General features: G+C 39.8%; 1 protein-coding gene across 8 annotated transcripts in view; it reads left to right on the top strand.

Annotated features, from left to right (window-relative positions):
- SIK3 (SIK family kinase 3) overlaps positions 1–18,440 on the top strand; it is a 254,200-nt gene that overhangs the window by 164,408 nt on the left and 71,352 nt on the right. For all 8 annotated transcript variants that reach the window (XM_054525136.2, XM_054525133.2, XM_002822519.4 and 5 more), the window contains exon 4: positions 7,386–7,547. In XM_054525136.2, coding sequence (XP_054381111.1) covers positions 7,386–7,547 — 162 coding nt within the window. The remainder of the gene's footprint in view (positions 1–7,385; positions 7,548–18,440) is intronic.

The following is an 18,440-nucleotide window of genomic DNA, read 5'->3' as shown; positions in this document are numbered from 1 at the left end:
CTTTGCTGTTCAGGCTGGTCTTTAAGTGCTGGGATTATAGGTGTAAACCACCATGCCTGGCCTAATCTATAATTATTAAGTATCCATCATAGGCAGAGTACTATTTTATGTGTAATAAGGAGGCATAGAAAAAAAATAGTTCTAGTTCCACATTTTCAAAACTAAAGCATATCCTGTGATAATGTGTTTCACAAAGAAATTGTGTTTTCTCAAAACTCTCGAGGAAAAAGTTTAGTTTATTTGGAAGAGACAGAAGAAAATTTAGTGTACTTTTTGCTTGTATACAAAGTACAGACTTGGATATATGAAGATAGGTCATATATTATGTTAGTGTGCCTTTTTAGATTAGTTGGGAAGACTCTTGAATTCATTGAGGTGAGCAATAGCATTTAGCACTCATTTTGCTAATAAAATCTAAGGTTCAGGAAATAGTTTTAATAAACAGGGATAGGAATGTATTCAATCATCTTTTGTTCTTTTAATAAATACTTATTAAGTGCTTAATATGTGTCAGATACCGTTCCTTGTACTAGATACAGTATTGAACAAAATGGCAAGAATGCCTGCCCTCATGGAGCTTGTTTTCTAGTGGAGAAGACAGATAATACACAAACTAAGTAGGGTAGAATGTGTCATTTGTTAGAAAATGATAAAGTGCGTAGGGGAAGTGAATATGAAATTGAAATATCAGGAGTAAGCTGACAATAGAGATGGGAAAGACCTCTCTGAGAAGGTTATACTTTTGTAAAAGATCATGCAGCTATTTGGGGAGGAGCATTCCAAGTAGAAAGAACAGAAAGAACAAAGGCCCTGTGGCAGCAGTATTTCTGTTGTGTTTGAGAAATAGCAAGGTGGCATATGTGGTTATAGTAGAACAGGAGAGCCAGTGAAAGAAGGTGAGGTCAGAGGTCATGAGCTGGGAACCCATTGGAGGTTTTGACAGAAAAAAATGATGTGATCTTATTTAAGATTTAAAAGAATTACCCTGCTACATAGAAATGCAGACTTAATTGTTTGAGTGTAGGAGTTTGAGGCTACAGTGAGCCATGATTGGGCCACTGCACTCCAACATGGGCAACACAGCAAGACCTTGTCTCTTGAAAGAGAGAGGGAGAGAGGAAGGAAGAAAAGAGAAAATACAAACTTATATTCATATAAAATTCTATACACAATTGTTTAATTGTTGATAGCAGCTTTCTTTGTAATAGCTAAGAATTGGAAACAACCAAAATGTCCTTCAGTAGGTGAATGGATAAGGAAACTCTTGTACATCTATTCCATGCTGTACTACTCAGCAGTAAAAAGGAGCAAATGGGGCCAGGTGCAGTGGCTCACGCCTGTAATCCCAACACTTTGGGAGGCCGAGGCGGGTGGAGCACGAGGTCAGGAGTTCGAGACCAGCCTGGCCAATATGGTGAAACCCCATCTCTACTAAAAATTCAAAAATTAGCCGGGTGTGATGGCGCACGCATGTAGTCCCAGCTACTTGGGAGGCTGAGGCAGAAGAATCACTTGAACCTGGGAGGTGGAGGTTGCAGTGAGCCAAGATGGCGCCACTGCACTCCATACTGGGCAACAGAGTGAGACTCTGCCTCAAAAAAAAAAAAAAAAAAAAAAAGGAGCAAATGGTTAATAGACACATCAACTTGGATGGATCTTAAGGACATTATGGTGACTAAAAATATGAGGCCAGTCATGGCAGTTTATGCCTGTAATCCCAACACTTTGGAAGGCCTGGGCAGGAATATCACTTGAGCCCGTGAGTTTGAAACCAGCTTGGTCAACTTGGTGAAACCCCATCTCTAAATAATTAGCTAGGCATGGTGGCAGATGCTTGTAGTCCTAGCTGCTGAGGTGGGAGGAGGTCAAGGCTGCAGTGAGCCGTGATCTTGCCACTGCAGTCCAGCTTGAGACACTGAAGTCCAGCTTGAGACTCTGTCTCAAAAAACAAACAAAAAAAAACAAGAAAATAAAAGAGCCAATCTCAAAAGGTCACCGACTGTATGATTCTGTTTATATAGTGTTATTAAAATGATGAAATTACATAAATGGGAAACAGATTAGTGGTTTCTAGGAGTTAGGGATGGTGGGGCATAGAGGAACAAGCGTGACTGTATAGGGGTAGTGCAACGGAGATCTTTGTGGTGGTGAAATATTTTTGTATCTTTTTTTGATACAAAAAATTGATCAGGGGAAAAGGCAAGATCCGTTTACACATGCAGGCATATATGTGAGAGTACTCAGTAATGACTGAGTCTGAATAATTGTAATTGCTATTGTAGTAATTGCAGTTGTTGTTCCACAAATCTACACATGTGATAAAGTGACATAGAACTATACATACACATTGTACCCATGTCAAATTCTGGGTTTTGATATCGTTCTATAATTATATAAGATTTAACCATTGGCGGACACTGGGCGAAAGGTACACGGGACCTCTCTGCACTGTCTTTGCAACTTCCTGTGAATCTATAATTATCTCAAAATAAAAAGTTTTTAAAAAAAGATTACTACCTTGGCTGCTCTTTTGAGGAGTAATCCTAGGAGGTTATTGCAGAAATCTAGGAGTGAGGTAGTTGCTGTTAAATGAGGCTGGTGGCACTAGAGTGGAGTGAAGACAGGGGTGAGAAATAGTTGGATTCTGAATATGATTTGAATGTAGAGTTAATAGAATTTGCTGATGGATAGGATGCAGGGTGTGAGAGAAAGAGAAGAATGAAAGATGCCATAAACGTTTTTGGCCTGGTCAATGGAGGAGCAAAGAAAAGAGATAGTAACAAGAAGCAGCAACAAGTCAAGAAGCCCGGTAAGAGGTAGTTGAATTCTTGGCAAGGAAGACAAAATGACAAACCCTCTTCCTCTAGTCAGTGGCAGCCGCGCCTGGGAGTTAGAGGACAATAGGATATTAAAGTGAGTGCACTCTTATTAACCTGCTTAGGGGGAGCTGAGTTATCTTGGCCTCGCCCTGCTTTTTTGGAAAGAAGCGTTTGTTTGATAAACAGGAAGTCGTTTCCATGGGTGTGGGAAGAAGAAATGATAGAACTGAGTGGCAAAGCAAAGAACTACTAGCTGTGGTTAGTTTGGAATTGGCAGAAGTTTTTTCAGGTAGTCACCTAAGATGAAGATGAGCACGCATACTGCCTTTTCCCCTTTCTAGGCTGGGTTCATTCTTCACTGAAATGTGATATTTCTGCCTATTTCTTGTCCTGCTGTCAGGGTATGTTCATTTTCAGCTAGTGTTTTGCATCAGCTGTGAGTTGTAGACTTAGCAGACAAATGGAGACACTGTCTGTTTAGAGTGGAAAAGTGACTTATTTTAAGAAATGTTGGCTCCGCACCACTATCCCATTAGTGGCATACCTCTGACACTCCATTGAAGCTGGCCTAGGGAAGCTAAGACTGGCTTCTGTGTATTTTTGCTCTTTGAAAGGTCAGAACCTAAATGTACCACAAGATATTTTCTTCCTGAGTAAGATTGGGACAAAATTATAAACAGTGAATTCTGAAGCAAACTTACGTGCTGGTGCTCTAATACTTTAGAAAATTCAAAATCGATTTCCTGTACTTCTAACAATATTACTCTTCATTGGGTATGTAAATCTCTTAGTATCACTTACTTCTTTTCATTTTGTAAGGAAGGGCAGACCAAAAAGATTAAAGAAGACCAATGCCAAGTCATGGTCATGGGAAAGTGAGAAAGAGAATTTAAAAGCACTTTTTACTTTTTTTTTACTTTCTTTTACTTTTTACTTTTGAAAAGCACTTGAAACGGGAGAACCATTTTTTTTCCTTTTAACTGAGAGTCACCTCATCCCTGTCTGGGTACATGTTTGGTGTGAAGTTGTGGTCAAAGAAAACTTTAAATTTGTCCCAGACCTATAATGACAACTAAATAGATAAGTAGTTGATTGATGGTGCAAAAAGCTTAGTGTTGATGGACTTGACTTTATGCAGCAGGTGTCTACTTGAGGTTTGTTTAGATTGGTGGGGGTGGGGAGGGGGCAGGACTCTAGCTGGGGGCATGGCTGCAGTGTGGATGATTGGGATGAGGATATGGGTAGTATTTGTGGCTCGGTATTTAGGAGAGGTAGTTCACTGAATTGCCTGGAAGAAGGAGAACAACTGTGGAGTTCCTTGCAATTGGAGTTTATCCTGACAAGGTTCAACGTATATTTTACTTTGCATATTGAGTGGATTCAGGAGCCATTTGGTTTCATTTGCCTTCTGAAAGTACTGCAGTATTTGTTAAAATGCTGTGACTATGTGTTAAGTCCAGGCTGGGCTACAGCTCTGGATTTCTTCACTGAAAGTTAAATATCACATTTGAACTTGAAGAATGTTTGCTGCCTGCCTCTAGAGCATATACGAATATAAAGCAGCTATTTGTCGGCAGGCAGCTGAAAGGCGATTTTCAGCAGGGACTGAAAACCACTGCAGGCTGCTGGCTTCCTGGCACACCCACTAGACCTCATAGGTTTACAGTGAAAGCAAACCAATGGGAGTAGGGGTTGGGGGGTAAGATGGGCAAAAATCAGGGCAGAGGCTGAGGTCTGAATGCTATTGAGCCACTGGAAGGAGCTTGCATGTGAAGAGCACAGTGCTCCCAAAGAGAAGAAAACTTGAACCCCAAGCACAATGGCTAGAAGCAAATATCTAATGTGAACACTTTAAAAAAAAAAAGTGATTTGTTCTGTAAATGTATTTAGAGTCCGGGGGAAAAAAGTGATTTGTTTATCTTCTTTGTATCTATAACTATAGGGGTACTGAAGGTAACTTTGGGGAAAGTATTATAGTTTAAGCTGTATTACCCAGTGCGCTGTTGCAGACACCTTTTAACCAGAGCCATTAACAGTGACAATCGATGTATAGAAAATCACATGTAAGCTCTACAGAATCCTGAAGGACTGTGTGCTCTATTAACTAGATGTTTAAGTATCCCGTATATAGTATTCGGTGGACCTTTTCAAAAATGTCTTTTGCAGCATCTTTGAAAGTGAAAGTTTTGACGTATGATACTCTTAATCAGAGTACGCGTTTATTCCCAAATATTCTGTTCTTTCTTTGGGTATAGCATGCAACAGAGTTTACTTATATTTAGAAGATCAAGAGGCGGGGGTATTGGCAGGGTAAATGATTTGTCCAGGGACAACTGATGTGTCACTGTGGAGATAAAACAGAACTAGGCTGCATTCCAGCAGCTTCTGGCCTGTATAACAGTTTTGAGAACTTTCCAATCACTTTAGGAAAACAAGGTACTTAGAAATTTATAAAGAGTTTCTTAATAAAAGAAAATCACTTATTTTGGAAATTGTGAAATTAATCATTCTGCGGCATTTAAGAAGCACTTTGATGTGTTCTGGTAATTAGTATTTACTGCCAGACAAATGTCTCTTGGGCATTTTAATTAATGGGTAGCTTGGCCAAATGAGCTTCTGATGGTAAACCTTCATGAGGGTTTATTTTTATGTTTCTCAAGAATAGCTGTCTCTTCAAAGCTCTTTAATTAGACAAGGTTTAGCAACTAAAACATATTATTAGAATAATTAGGCCTTGGGTTAAGAGAAATAGGGGGTCAAAGGAGCAGGTACTGTTAGAAAATGGCCTCTTAAAACATAGCGTTCTACCTCTGATGGATGGCCACTTCTTTTACAGCTTCTGTTAAGTTACTCTCCCTAGTTTGGACTTCGTGTTGTTTAAAGTTCATAGCAGACCGCACCGGAAGCCTAAACACACCCAAGTGGGAGCTTACTTATCCCCACCTCTGACCTCCCAGGGAAAGCTTGATTCTAGTCCTTTTAACTGCTAAGTGGAAGACTTCTTATTTTCTCCTTTTTCTTCTATTAAATCAGTAATCTTGGCTGTAACAATGACTTGTATTTTTGAGGGAGATGCTTCAAAAGCCTTGTGTGTGGTGAACAAAAATTACAATAATTCCTTTGAGGATCTTTCTTAATGATTTATATTATCTACATATAAGATATGTTCTTAAAGTGACTATAGTATTTGCATTCCAGAATGTTATATTCCTTGTTGTCAGAATGCAGTTTGAATTACTTTACAATCTGCTGTGTAGATGGGCTGGCATCTAACTCCCTTTTTTCAACCTTCTCCCCTGCCATTTCTTGCCACAAGCGCTCAGTCTTGGCAGTTATTGCTAGTAAATATGTGCTACACTGAACTTCCTCTTTGTGGTGAAGGAAAGATACACCTGACTGGTCCTGTGAGTGAGTGAGATGTCACCAAAACAATTGTGTATTCTACCAAAACTGTTGATAAATCACAATATATTTATCTATATTCCCTCATTTTTCACTTTCCTACTATCTCAGGATGCTTAGGATGGCAAATATGTCCTTTTCGCAGCTAGATCAGTTGATTAAAGGACAGTATTAGACATTTCTAACAGAACAACTGTATCATAGCTGACATTTCTAATCCCACTAGCTGTCATGACCTATATGTGTTGTTGGTTTGATAAAGAACTGAGTCAAAGATATGTATGTCGTTGGTTTGGTATAAACCTACTGCTATTATTGGAAAGTTCTTAAAGAACCTGCTAATCCATCAAATCATTTTTGAATATTGAGGATAGCCTGCCTTATAGTATTATAGATTTTATCACATGTAAATTCTTTTGATATACCTTAGTTAACAACATGGCCAATGAAATGATTTAAGTTGGTAGAAACTTCACTTGGTTTTTGATTGATGTTATCTGTAAAAATTAACATTTTTAAAGAACCATTTGGTGAGCCCCATAAATGCATATATAAAGATGTAGGTGTATCGCTATGCACTCCAGAGAACAGTTACTGAGTAAGTGTGTTTTTATGTCAAATCGAAGACCTTCGAGAAAGCAGAAAAGATAGTAACCTAAACAGAGTGCTCTGTCGAGCAGTTTTCTCCCCTTAGCAGTGACTAATTTCTGTCCACCCTTTCCTTAAATGATTGAATATTGGGGCCTTGCTTTTTTACCTCCTCTTTAACACAGGAAATATTTCTGATACTTATCTTCATGTGTGTGTTTGCTCATGTCTGTGCAATCTTCTGCAGTGAGGATATGAAAAGAAAGGTACTGAGTTCTGTGACCCTTGAAAAACACCTTATAACCCTCGGAACTCTCTTTTCCTGATGAAAGTACAAGTGTGTTCTTATGCATACTTTTGTATAACAGGATTTATACTTAAAATAGTTTGGATACTTATTATTAATGAATTTTGATGGATGCAAACCAGGACTATCAATGTGTTGTTCTCTCGTTGCTCATTTTGCCTCTTTAACTCACTCATTTGAGAGGGCCCCTTGTAGCCCTCTTTAAGTCTACCTTTTGAAATTACACAAGTGTCCAAAATGAAAACTGACTGTATTCTTCTTCAACACAGACCACCTGGTGGCCCATGGTAGAATGGCAGAAAAGGAGGCCCGTCGGAAGTTCAAACAGATCGTCACTGCTGTCTATTTTTGTCACTGTCGGAACATTGTTCATCGTGATTTAAAAGCTGAAAATTTACTTCTGGATGCCAATCTGAATATCAAAATAGCAGGTGAGAACTGTACTGAGGATGTCAGATAGGGACAAAGGAGCTTTTCCTTGGGGTTCTGTAAGCAAGGGATTATCTGTTTCCATCTCTTCAGAAAGAACTATTGTGAAAGTAAGGAAAATTTAAGATGAAAAAAAAATAGCCTGAAAATTGATAAACTTTAAAAGTACTTCCCCTCCCCCACCTTTTTTTTTTTTTTGGAGACTGAGTCTCATTGTCGCCCAGGCTGGAGTGCAGTGGTGCAGTCTTGGCTCACTGCAGCCTCCATCTCCCAGGTTCAAGCGATTCTCCTGCCTCAGCCTCCCAAGTAGCTGGGATTACAGGTGTGCATCACCACGCCTGGCTAATTTTTATATTTTTAGTAGAGTTGGGGTTTTGCCATGTTGGCCAGGCTGGTCTGGAACTCCTGACCTCAAGTGATCTGCCTGCCTTGGTCTCCCAAAGTGCTGGGATTACAGGCGTGAGCCACCACACCCGGCCTGTTTATTTTTAATGTAGTATCAGCTGGAACTAGGCTGGGGAGAAAGAAGGGAAAGGGTGATATTTAAAATGCTATTACTTTGGTTAACAGGTCCTTTTTTACATAATAAGAAATAAAATATGTAATAAAGTGGAAAGGAAAACTGCTAAAATTGTATACCCTCTCACCTTCACTTGAGAAGGTTGATTTATGTCACTGCTGACACAGAGCATACTTATTCTAAAGGCTGTAACTGTATGATGATTTAGGAAAAATAGATCTTAGAGTGGCTTATAGGCAGTCCAGCTTTTTGTCTTCTCAAATTTTACTAGTCTGCTTATCTGACAGTGCCTTGAGAGCACTTTTCACTGCCTCGATCTGTTCGTGCTTAATTTTAGTAAACTATCAGCATTTTGCCTAATGAATACAAACTCACTATTTACTAATAAAATAAAGTGACTGCAATCTATAGAGAAACTGTAAATATGAAAATAAGCCATTTATGTTTGCCGACACTTTCCGGTATGGCATCATGTAGCCCCGGTCTCCAGATAAAAGGAAGGGCATCTCATATAGAAAACTGAAATATAGCTAGAATGTAATTGTCTTAAAAAGGCAAGGTATAAAGCAGCTCTAAGGATTTTCTTCCTTAGTAGAGGTGGGATTTGAGAGTTTGGATTTTTATCATAGGTCAAAGTTACCTAAGGGTACCTTTGCAGGGTCACAATTCTTCTGAGAGTTGCTTTTGTGTAGATAAGCCTGTTCACTTTTACATCCTGGAGCATCACCTAGCTTTTTATCTATCTGAAACTGACAGCTACACTTTTGTTTAGAACTTTCATATCATTTATAAGTTCTTTCAGTCCTGCACTAGCTTATTACAGAGTACACAGGAATTAAAGGCTTTCTTTATCTTATATAAAATCATGTTTTTCCTTTGCTTTCATGTCTGTTTTATTTTCTCCAAAGCTCTCTAGATACTGGTAGTTCCCACAAAGGTGTGTGGCGTGGAAAAGCCTGGCAATTTCAGACCTTCTTTTGTAATTATTTGTTGTAGCTTCAATTAAATTAATACTAATAATACCTACTAAACTTCACAACCCTTAAAACTGTAATAAAAGATTGATTAGTGTCTTATTATTACTATAACAGTTACTACAAACTTAGTGACTTGGAAAAACACAGATTTGTTAGCCTGTAGTTCTGGAGGTCAGAAGTCCAAGTCGGGTCTCACAGGGTGAAAGGGAAAACAGCAGCAAGGGCTGTTCCTCCTGGAGGCTCTGAAGGAAAAATGTGTCCTTGCCTTTTTTAGTTTCTAGAGGTCACCTGCATTCTTTAGCTCAGCCCCTTCCTTCCTTCACTCCAACCTGTGGCTTCCATTGTCACATCTCCTACTCCTAATTCTGACCCTCCTGCTTCCCTCTTGCAGGGACCTTTGTCATTACATTGGGCTGTCTCAGATAATCCAGGATCATCTCTCTCCCACTCCCACCTTTTTTTGTTTTTGTTTTCGAGACAGGGCCTCATTCTGTTGCTCAGGCAGGAGGGCGTGATCTCAGCTCACTGCAACCTCAGCCTTCTGAGTATCTGGAACTACAGGTGCGCGCTTCTACACCCAGCTAACTTTTGTATTTTTAGTAGAGACGGGGTTTTACCATGTTGGCCATGCTAGTCTCGAACTCCTGGCCTCCAGCGATCCACCCACCTTGGCCTCCCAAAGTGCTGGGAGCCACCATGTCTGGCCTCATCTCCCCATTTTAAGACCTTTAATCATGTTAATACAAGTCCCTTTTACCATGTATGGTAACACATTCACAAGTATGGGGGATTGGGATATAGATGTATTTGGGGGCCATTATTCAACATGCCACAAATGTCATTGTAAGGCTCTTTGGATTATAGATTAGGGTAGTGAATTAAAAGAAGGCCTTCTGGACACGCACCACCCACTCTGCACTGACCAGCCCACCTGGGTAGCAGAGGACACCCCCCAGCCCCCACCAAGCATTGAAGACATAGTTTATTTCCTCGTATCCTTTCTCCTTGGGTGTAGTTGGGGTGGGGAAGGAGGGAAGACTGGGGTAATCTCCATTCCTTGGGCTCTGCGCCGGAGTCCATGGTGCACCACTGTGCTGTGAGCTGTGGGGCCTGCTGCAGTGGGAGTGTGTAGAACACCTTGACCAAAGGGGAGCTTTGTCTTGTGTGTTTTGAAAAAGGCTTAATGAAGACAATGTTGTTCATTCTTAGTAGTATAGTTTGCAATTCTTAATGGCAAATAGTAAGTTTCAGTAGAAAACAAAACAAAACAAAACAAAAAGAAGGCCTTATTTATATTCTCTAGTTTTATTTTCCCTCCGCTGACCCAAGGTTAAAAATTTTCTTAATGCTCCCTTGGTTCTTGATTTTGAATTTAGGATCATTTTGATTTAGTTAAAGAAATTTTTTTTCTTTTTTTTTTTTTTTTGAGATGGAGTCTCACACTGTTGCCCAGGCTGGAGTGCAGTGGCATGATCTCCGCTCACTGCAACCTCTGCCTCCCCCAGGTTCAAGCGATTCTCCTACCTCAGCCTCCCGTGTAGCTGGGATTATAGGCATGCGCCACCACGTTCTGCTAATTTTTTGTATTTTTAGCAGAGACGAGTTTTACTATGCTGGCCAGGCTAGTCTTGAACTCCTGACCTCGTGATCCACCCGCCTCAGCCTCCCAAAGTGCTGGGATTATAGGCGTGAGCCACCACGCCCGGCTGTTAAGGAAATTTCTATATCCTTTAGTTTTTACATTGAGAAACTCAGAGTAAAAACAGAGATTATTGATAATTGAAATTGGAAACTCTACTGAAATATTTGGGTAAGGAGATTTTTAAAGACTTTGTTGTTGTTGTTGTTAATAGTTAAAACAAATTCAAGGAGTCACAATGAGAGTGTCTACCTGCTGATATGTAATTACAGACTCTGGGGTGCTGGCAGCCAGCCTTGGGCTCTCTCTGTGTTAACACATATACTTTGGCAAGATTTTTAAGTTCATTAACCCAAAGTGTACGTTTTTATTATTTGTTTTAAGAGCAAAACAGAAAAATAAATGAGCACCTCTAGTTTTGCGGCCTGCTACAATACCTAACATTAGCTTTGCTCATGCAGTCTTTCTCTTATATGCCATCATTACTCAGTTTCTCAGTCATTGCCTGAACCTCCTTTCTTGCACATAAATTAAATAGAATTATCATTCTCACCTCCCAGTTCTTTTTTGAATTTAATGGACTAGTGGGAGAAATGCCTCTGGTTGAAGCCAACTAGAACATGACTAATTTTGGAGAGGTAGGTTGGATGTTTTTGACAGGATAAGGTCAGATAGGTAACGAAATCAACTTTAATTCTAAAAGCCAAAAGTAACTTTCAGATTCCTGATCTTTTCAATGGCTTCACTTTTGGTAAAGTATCTTAAATATCAGTAAGAAGAAACTACTATATATGAAAGAAACATGCAAGAGAGAAAAAGGTTTTTTTGGTTTTATTTTAAGAAGTTAGTCTTGGGGCGCATGCCTGTAATCCCAGCACTTTGGGAGGCCAAGGCGGGCAGGTCACCTGAGGTCAGGAGTTTAAGACCAGCCTGGCCAACGTGGTGAAAACCTGTCTCTACAAAAGTTCACAAATTAGCTGGGCATGATGGTGGGTGCCTGTAATCCCAGCTACTCATGAGGCTGAGGCAGAAGAATCACTTGAACCCAGGAGGCAGAGGTTGCAGTGAGCTGAGATCGCGCCATTGCACTCCAACTTGGGCGAGAGAGCGAGACTCTATCTCAAAAAAAAAAGAAGAAGTTAGTCTTAAGCAGCTCATCTTTAAAATAATCATATATGTTATAGTACCAAAATAACTTGGAACTAATAAAACTCAGATTAGGAAGTATAAAAGATTCATGTTTTCTGTATGCCATTGTTTAAGTGATTTTAATGAAAATAATCATGCATCCAGTTTCGTGTAGAAGATGAATAAATTGGTCTGTGGATATTTGTGTTTACATTAATTTATTTTTACTTTTTGTATTAATGTGGTGATTTACATTTGATACTGTTTGTTTGTTTGTTTTGTAGAGACAGACTCTCACTATGTTGCCTAGGCTGGTCTCAAAACTCCTGGCCTCAAGAGATTCTCCTGCCTTGGCCTCCCAAAGTGCTAGGATTATAGGTGTGAGCCACCATGCCCGCCCCTTCCCCCTTCTTTTTTAAGAAACTGGGTCACCTTCTGTTGACCAGGCTGCAGTGGCATAATCATGGCTCACTGCAACCTCAGCCTCCTGGGCTCAAGTGATCCTCCTGCCTCAGCCTCCCAAGTAGCTGGGACTACAGGCATGTTCCACCACACCTTGCTAATTTTAAACATTTTTTGTCACTGTGTTCCTCAGCCTGGTCTCAAACTCTTGGCCTCAACTAGTCCTCCCTCCTTAGCCTCCCAAAGTGTTAGAATTACAGGCATGAGCCACCGTGCCTGGCCTACATTTGATATTTGATACTGTAAAAAGCTAGCTATCACAACTGTCCATACTAGTTCTCTTCGAGAGAATAAGTGTTCCCTGGATAGATAGCTATTAGTTATAGATATTATAAGTTATAATTATAGTATAAGTTATGTCTTCAGTCATAAATACTATAAGATTCAGCTGAGCAAGGTGGCATGCATCTGTAGTCCCAGCTAGTTGAGATCAAGGCTAAGGCAGGAGTCTTACTTGGACTCAGGAGTTTGAGTCTAGCCTCATAGTGATACCTTGTCTACTGAAAAAAAAAAAAAAGATTGAACCATTGTTCCACTGTTTATCATTTTTTTTTGCTTAATTCTTATTTATGAATTTTTGTTCTACTTCTATTTCTAGAGAGAATAAAGCCCAGGTGAATAACTTTGTCTTCTTTCTGGTTTTAGAATTATTAATAACAAATCCGTGTTCTTAATGGCAGTAGCAAACCTGTCTTCTGTAGAATTTTTAAAAAGATGTTTCTGTCATTAGTAATACAGAAGAAGCCTTGATCATTTTCAGAATAAAGAATTTTACGACAGGGAGAGGTGGCTCATGCCCGTAATCTCAGCACTTTGGGAAGCCGAAGTGGGAAGATCACTTGAGGCCAGGATTTTGAGACCTGGGGCAGCATAGTGAGATTCCATCTCTTTTTTATTAAGAAGAAGAAAGAAAAAAAAAGAATTTTATTTCTAAAGGCAGTTACCAAGTCTAGAACTAAGAATTTGTGGAGGTAATCTAGAATCTTATTTGCTAACGAAGCCTCCTGTGCTATTGCACAGAAGAGAAAAAAGAAGTGTGAAACATGACTCCAGCTCTAAAGAACTGAGGCTATTTGGGCAGCAAACATTAGATCTTTGAAAAGTTAGTAACACCAAAATTATGCTTTGCATATATATATAAAATGTACTTCACAAAGCATTTTTACATATATCACCTAATTTTATTGGCATGCAAATATATCTTATTAAAAAACAGTAAAATCTCTTCATCTTCTGGCACTTTTAACTCTCCAAAACCTCTGAATTTCTTGTAAAGAGCACCCAGGCAAGGTATAGAGAACCCCAGTGCTGGGAAGAGAATAGGATTCTTGGCCTCCGACTTTTAACTTTTCTTGCCTGAGATGTGTAAGGATCCACAGAAGAGCAGTTGAAGGACTGGGGAGGCACAACACAGCTCACTCAGCATGGAGCCGGCATCGCTGGATGATAGTATCCTTAACAGCTACCAAATTATAGTTGGATACAATAGAAGAGATGTTACAAGGCACATCATGACTCATTATCACATTAATTGTACAGTCTAATTAGCATAGGAGTTCAGAGGATGATAGAAGTACTTTAGTTTGTAAGATTCCACCAGATTGTCAGTTCCACAAGGACTGTAACCACGTCCTGTTTATTGTCACACTCCCGCTGGCTCATACATGCCTGTTCTGTAGCAGGTGCTCCCCAGCTTTGTCGAACTGAAGTTCAGGCAGTACTGATAAGGACATAAATATTGTATTGAGGACATGGCATTTGAGGTGTGTCCAGTGTCGTGTGTCCATTGTCATGTGATTGGATGATTAGGTGTAGAGGAGAGAATTCCATCAAGTGTTAATAAGGCACCTGTCAGTTGCAGACACTGATCTAGGCACGGGGGTACAGCAGCCAGTAAGATAACCCCTTGGAACTTACGTTCTAATGGGGATAAATAGACAGTAAACACAAGTAAGCTCTCATAGGGCTGTGACAAAGATAAACTCGAGTAACATGGCAGAATGATTTGTGCGAGAGGTACTGCTTTTAGCCAGGATCTTCAAAACGTTCCACGCAGAAAGAAGAACAATGCAAAGGCCTGAGAGAGATAAATTCAACATAGAAGAAAGGGGTAGAAGAAAGTCCAGAATGGCTGGAGGTAATGAATAAAACGGGGATTGGAAGAAGTTGGGGTGAGAGAGATGGCAAAGGCCAGTTGCACGTGGTTAGGATGTGGGATTTCATTTAGGTTCCAGTGGGCACTGAGTTGGAGCAGCATGGGCAGCAGTAGAATGCACAAGGTCTATTTGAAAAAAAAAAAAAAGGGTGAGCAGCTCAGTGGAAGGGAAGACTAAAGGAGAGGAGTCTCCCCGAGAAGGCAGGAGTGGTAGATGTTTATATTAGATTGAAATCATTTGAATATAAGATATAAGGCTTAATTAATCCAATTCAGTATGGAGACGGCAAAAAGCTGGAAGCTGAGGGAAGGGAAGGGCCTCCTGGTACTAGGAAGGCCAGTTAAAGGCTGTGAATGGTAAAATCCCGCATGAGGGTGATGGTGGCAGTAAACATGCAAAGGAAGAAAACGGCAACAAATGCAAGAGAGAAAGCAAGTGAGAATTTCTAGGACCAGATAACCAATCACATGTCTTGACCAGGAAGAGGGAATTTTGAAAGATATGTTTAGAAATAAAGAAATGAAATTTTCTTACTGATGGATTATATTAAGCTATCAAAAAAATGGTGTTTTTAAAATGGTTAATGTATTGCTACTTGAAAGTAATTTTAATGTCCTTGTCCCCAAAGATTAAGTAGCAAGGTGTCTATATTTAAAATAGATTGCCTAGGAAAAAACTGAAATGTAGCTGGCTTACTCCCTGAAGAAAAGTTCTTTCAAATACTTAGACATTATGAGAATGTTTTGAAAATTGTGGAAACATTTTTTTTAAACCTAAGGAAGTTGGAAACTTTTGTCTTTAAATGTCGACTCCCAGAATGGTCTCCATGAGATAGTTTCCACTCCCGTGTTATTGTTTTAGTTGGCAATCAGTAGACAGCAAAGATCAGAAATGCAACTATAGAAAGGCCAATATCCTGGAAAGAATTTTCAGAGCATGGATTTAAGGTACCATGGACAATTTTGACCTTAATGCAGTGAGAGCTAGACCATTTTATTTTTTTTTTTAGGGAGAAATTAAAACATTTCATAACTCAATTGACCTTTTACCCTTGGTATGAATATACTGAGATACCATCATATAGAAAAGAAAGGTTGGAAACCTTGGATTTTTGAGTACCCTTCCACAGTGTGATGACTGACAGTGTCTCTGATCACGGGAAGTAGTTATGCAATATTCATTATATCAATCTAAATTTTATTTCATGATTCTAACGCCCCTTTTTTAGGCTATCATTCATTGCACCTCCCAGGTTGACACGTCCAGTGAATTGAGACCAGAGAGGCCTTTGTGTTTGTCCTGAATTCATAATAAAGCCTAGGAATTTTAATAGCTAGACCTGTGTTCTTGCCCTGAAATGGCATATGACCATTACCAAGAAGCTGCTCTAAATAACCTTCCTGCATGTTGACCCTTGGAAAAAGAAAATTTGAAATATTATCTCTCTTGAATCCTATTCCTGAGACTAGAACTTTACAAATTTGTATTCTACTTAATGTCATATCTATATTTTTTAATATTAAGATTATTAACTTAGTTTAACACAGAAAAAACGTTGATGTTCCAGGAAGGTGCACTCTATTTAGCCTATGGTTTCACATATCTCTTGGATCACTGAAGTGTAACACCTGAGGTTGTGTAAACAGAGGCCGGCCTGAGAAGCTGAGAATCAAGAATTTGATGCTCAACCATAGATTCCTCTTACTCACGCTTCTAGTTTGTGCGAAGTGACTTCTCTTACTTTTCCTCAGCCTCAAGGATTTTCATGCCATTATCTATTAATTGCACGTCACTTATTTTGGGGATAATTAGAAAAAGGGGGAATGAGAGGTTGGGAATAGAAAAAGGGAGAGAAGCATAGGGCAGAAAAGAAATGGAAGCTTTTGCTTTGAGGTCTTGTGGGGGTGGGGGTGGAAAAAAAAAGTGTGGGAGAAGCCTGAGCCCGAAAGCTTGCCTCCTCCCTCTACAGGGAAAGGGAGTTGAGCGGAGTGTAAGAGGGTGGATGGCATGCGCTTCTGACCTACCAAAGCATCTGGAAATTTCAGACTGCTCTTTGTCTCTGAGACTGTGTTGGGCACAGCATTGAATAAAGTGTGGATCAATAAGTATGTGAAGTGCTGGATATGTTAATTCACTGGATTTAATCTTCCTCAGTGTATACATGTATCTTAACATGTACGATGTACCCTGTAAATATATACAACTATTGTAATTTGCCCATTAAAATAAAACTGAAAATATAAATAAAACATGAGCAGTGATGATTAAAAGCCAGAGTTTCATTTTAATCTGTATAATATCTAGAACAAAGAAAAATAAGTTTATTGGCATTTTATTGAAGCTGCAGAAAATGACAGCTTTGAAAAATCTCTAGCAAGCAAGGTATGGTTTAAGGAAATTAGGTGTACACTTAACCTATAGTTAGTTTGTTTGTTTCTCTTTTTCCTTTCCTTTCCTTTCCTTTCCTTCCCTTCCTTTTTCTTCCTTCCTTCCTCTCCTTTTCTCTCTTTCTTTCATTCTTTCATTCTTTCTCTCTCGCTCTCTTTCCTCTCTCTCTCTTTCCCTCCCTCCTTTCCTTCCCTCCCTGTCATTCAGACTGGAGTGCAGTGGTGCAATCATAGCTCACTGTAACGTTGAACTCGTGGGCTCAGGGGATCCTCCCACCTCAGCCTCCCAAGTAGCTGGGACTACAGGTGTTTGCCACCATGCCTGGCGAATTTTAAAATTTTTTGTAGAGATGGGACTTGTTTTGCTGCTCAGGCTGGTCCTGAACTTTTGAGCTCAAGAGATCTTCTCACTCCACCTCCGTAAGTGTTGGGATTACAAGTATGAGCTACTGTGCCCAGCGTCTTACCTGTAGTTTCTGGTTTAAGATGTTTTAGAAGAACATTGATATTCTATCCATTTAGAGTAGTGTTTTACTTTTATTAGTGGATATAGAAACTATAAGAACTATAGAAAAGTTATAGAAACTTATAGTTCTTATAGGAACTCTAAGAACTTTTATAAAAGTCTGCCCAAGATCATGTTTCCTCATGAGGATTGTAAGCTCCTCAAATGCAAGTTGATGTTGGGAAGGGACTAACAAATCACCCAGAGTGCTCCTTCACTCTGATTCTGAGGGAGTCTTTATCGTGTTGTGTAAAGTGTGTTGGAAGCCAGGCGTGGTAGCACGCACCTGTAGTCCCAGCTACTCAAGAGGCTGGGAGGGTCGCTTGAGCCGCAGAGGTTGAAGCTGCAGTAAGCTATGATTGCACCACTGCTCTCTAGCCTAGGCGACAGAGCAAGACCCTGTCTCTTAAAAAAAAATAAAAATAAAAACTTTTACTTTTTGTAGAGATGAGGTCTTGCTCTGTCGCCCAGTTTTGTCTTGAACTCCTGAGCTCAAGCGATCTTCCTGCCTCAGCCTCCCAAAGTGCTAGGATTATAGGCATGAGCCACTGTGCCTGACCTAAAAATATTATTATTATTTTTTTTGGCTTGCACCTGTAATCCTAGCACTTTGGGAGGCTGAGGCAGGTGGATCACGAGGTCAGGAGATTGAGACCATCCTGGCTAACACGGTGAAACGCCATCTCTACTAAAAATACAAAAAATTAGCCGGGCGTGGTGGCGGGCGCCTGTAGTCCCAGCTACTTGGGAGGCTGAGGCAGGAGAATGGCGTGAACCCGGGAGGCAGAGCTTGCAGTGAGCCGAGATCGTGCCACTGCACTCCAGCCTGGGCGACAGAGCAAGACTCTGTCTCAAAAAAAAAAAAAAAAAAATTAATGTGATATTATATAAATTTAAAATTAAAGCGATGTCAAGAAGAGTGAGGCTGATTTTTCAGGCAAGCCTTTGCAAGGTGGCAGAATATTAGTAAAAGTCCCCATTATATCAGAATCTGGTTGTCATTTATGAGTTCTGAAATATACCTTATCAGTTCTCTTAAAATCATAAGAGAGTGAGTATAATATTTGTATCAGTTTTCTTAGCATCAAAAAGTCAGTTTGCTAGTGGTAGGCATGGGTATT

Source organism: Pongo abelii, chromosome 9 (genome assembly GCF_028885655.2).
Source record: "Pongo abelii isolate AG06213 chromosome 9, NHGRI_mPonAbe1-v2.0_pri, whole genome shotgun sequence".
Lineage (NCBI taxonomy): Eukaryota > Metazoa > Chordata > Mammalia > Primates > Hominidae > Pongo > Pongo abelii.
The sequence above is the reverse complement of the archived record's forward strand: the minus strand, read 5'-3'. Positions and strand labels throughout refer to the sequence as shown.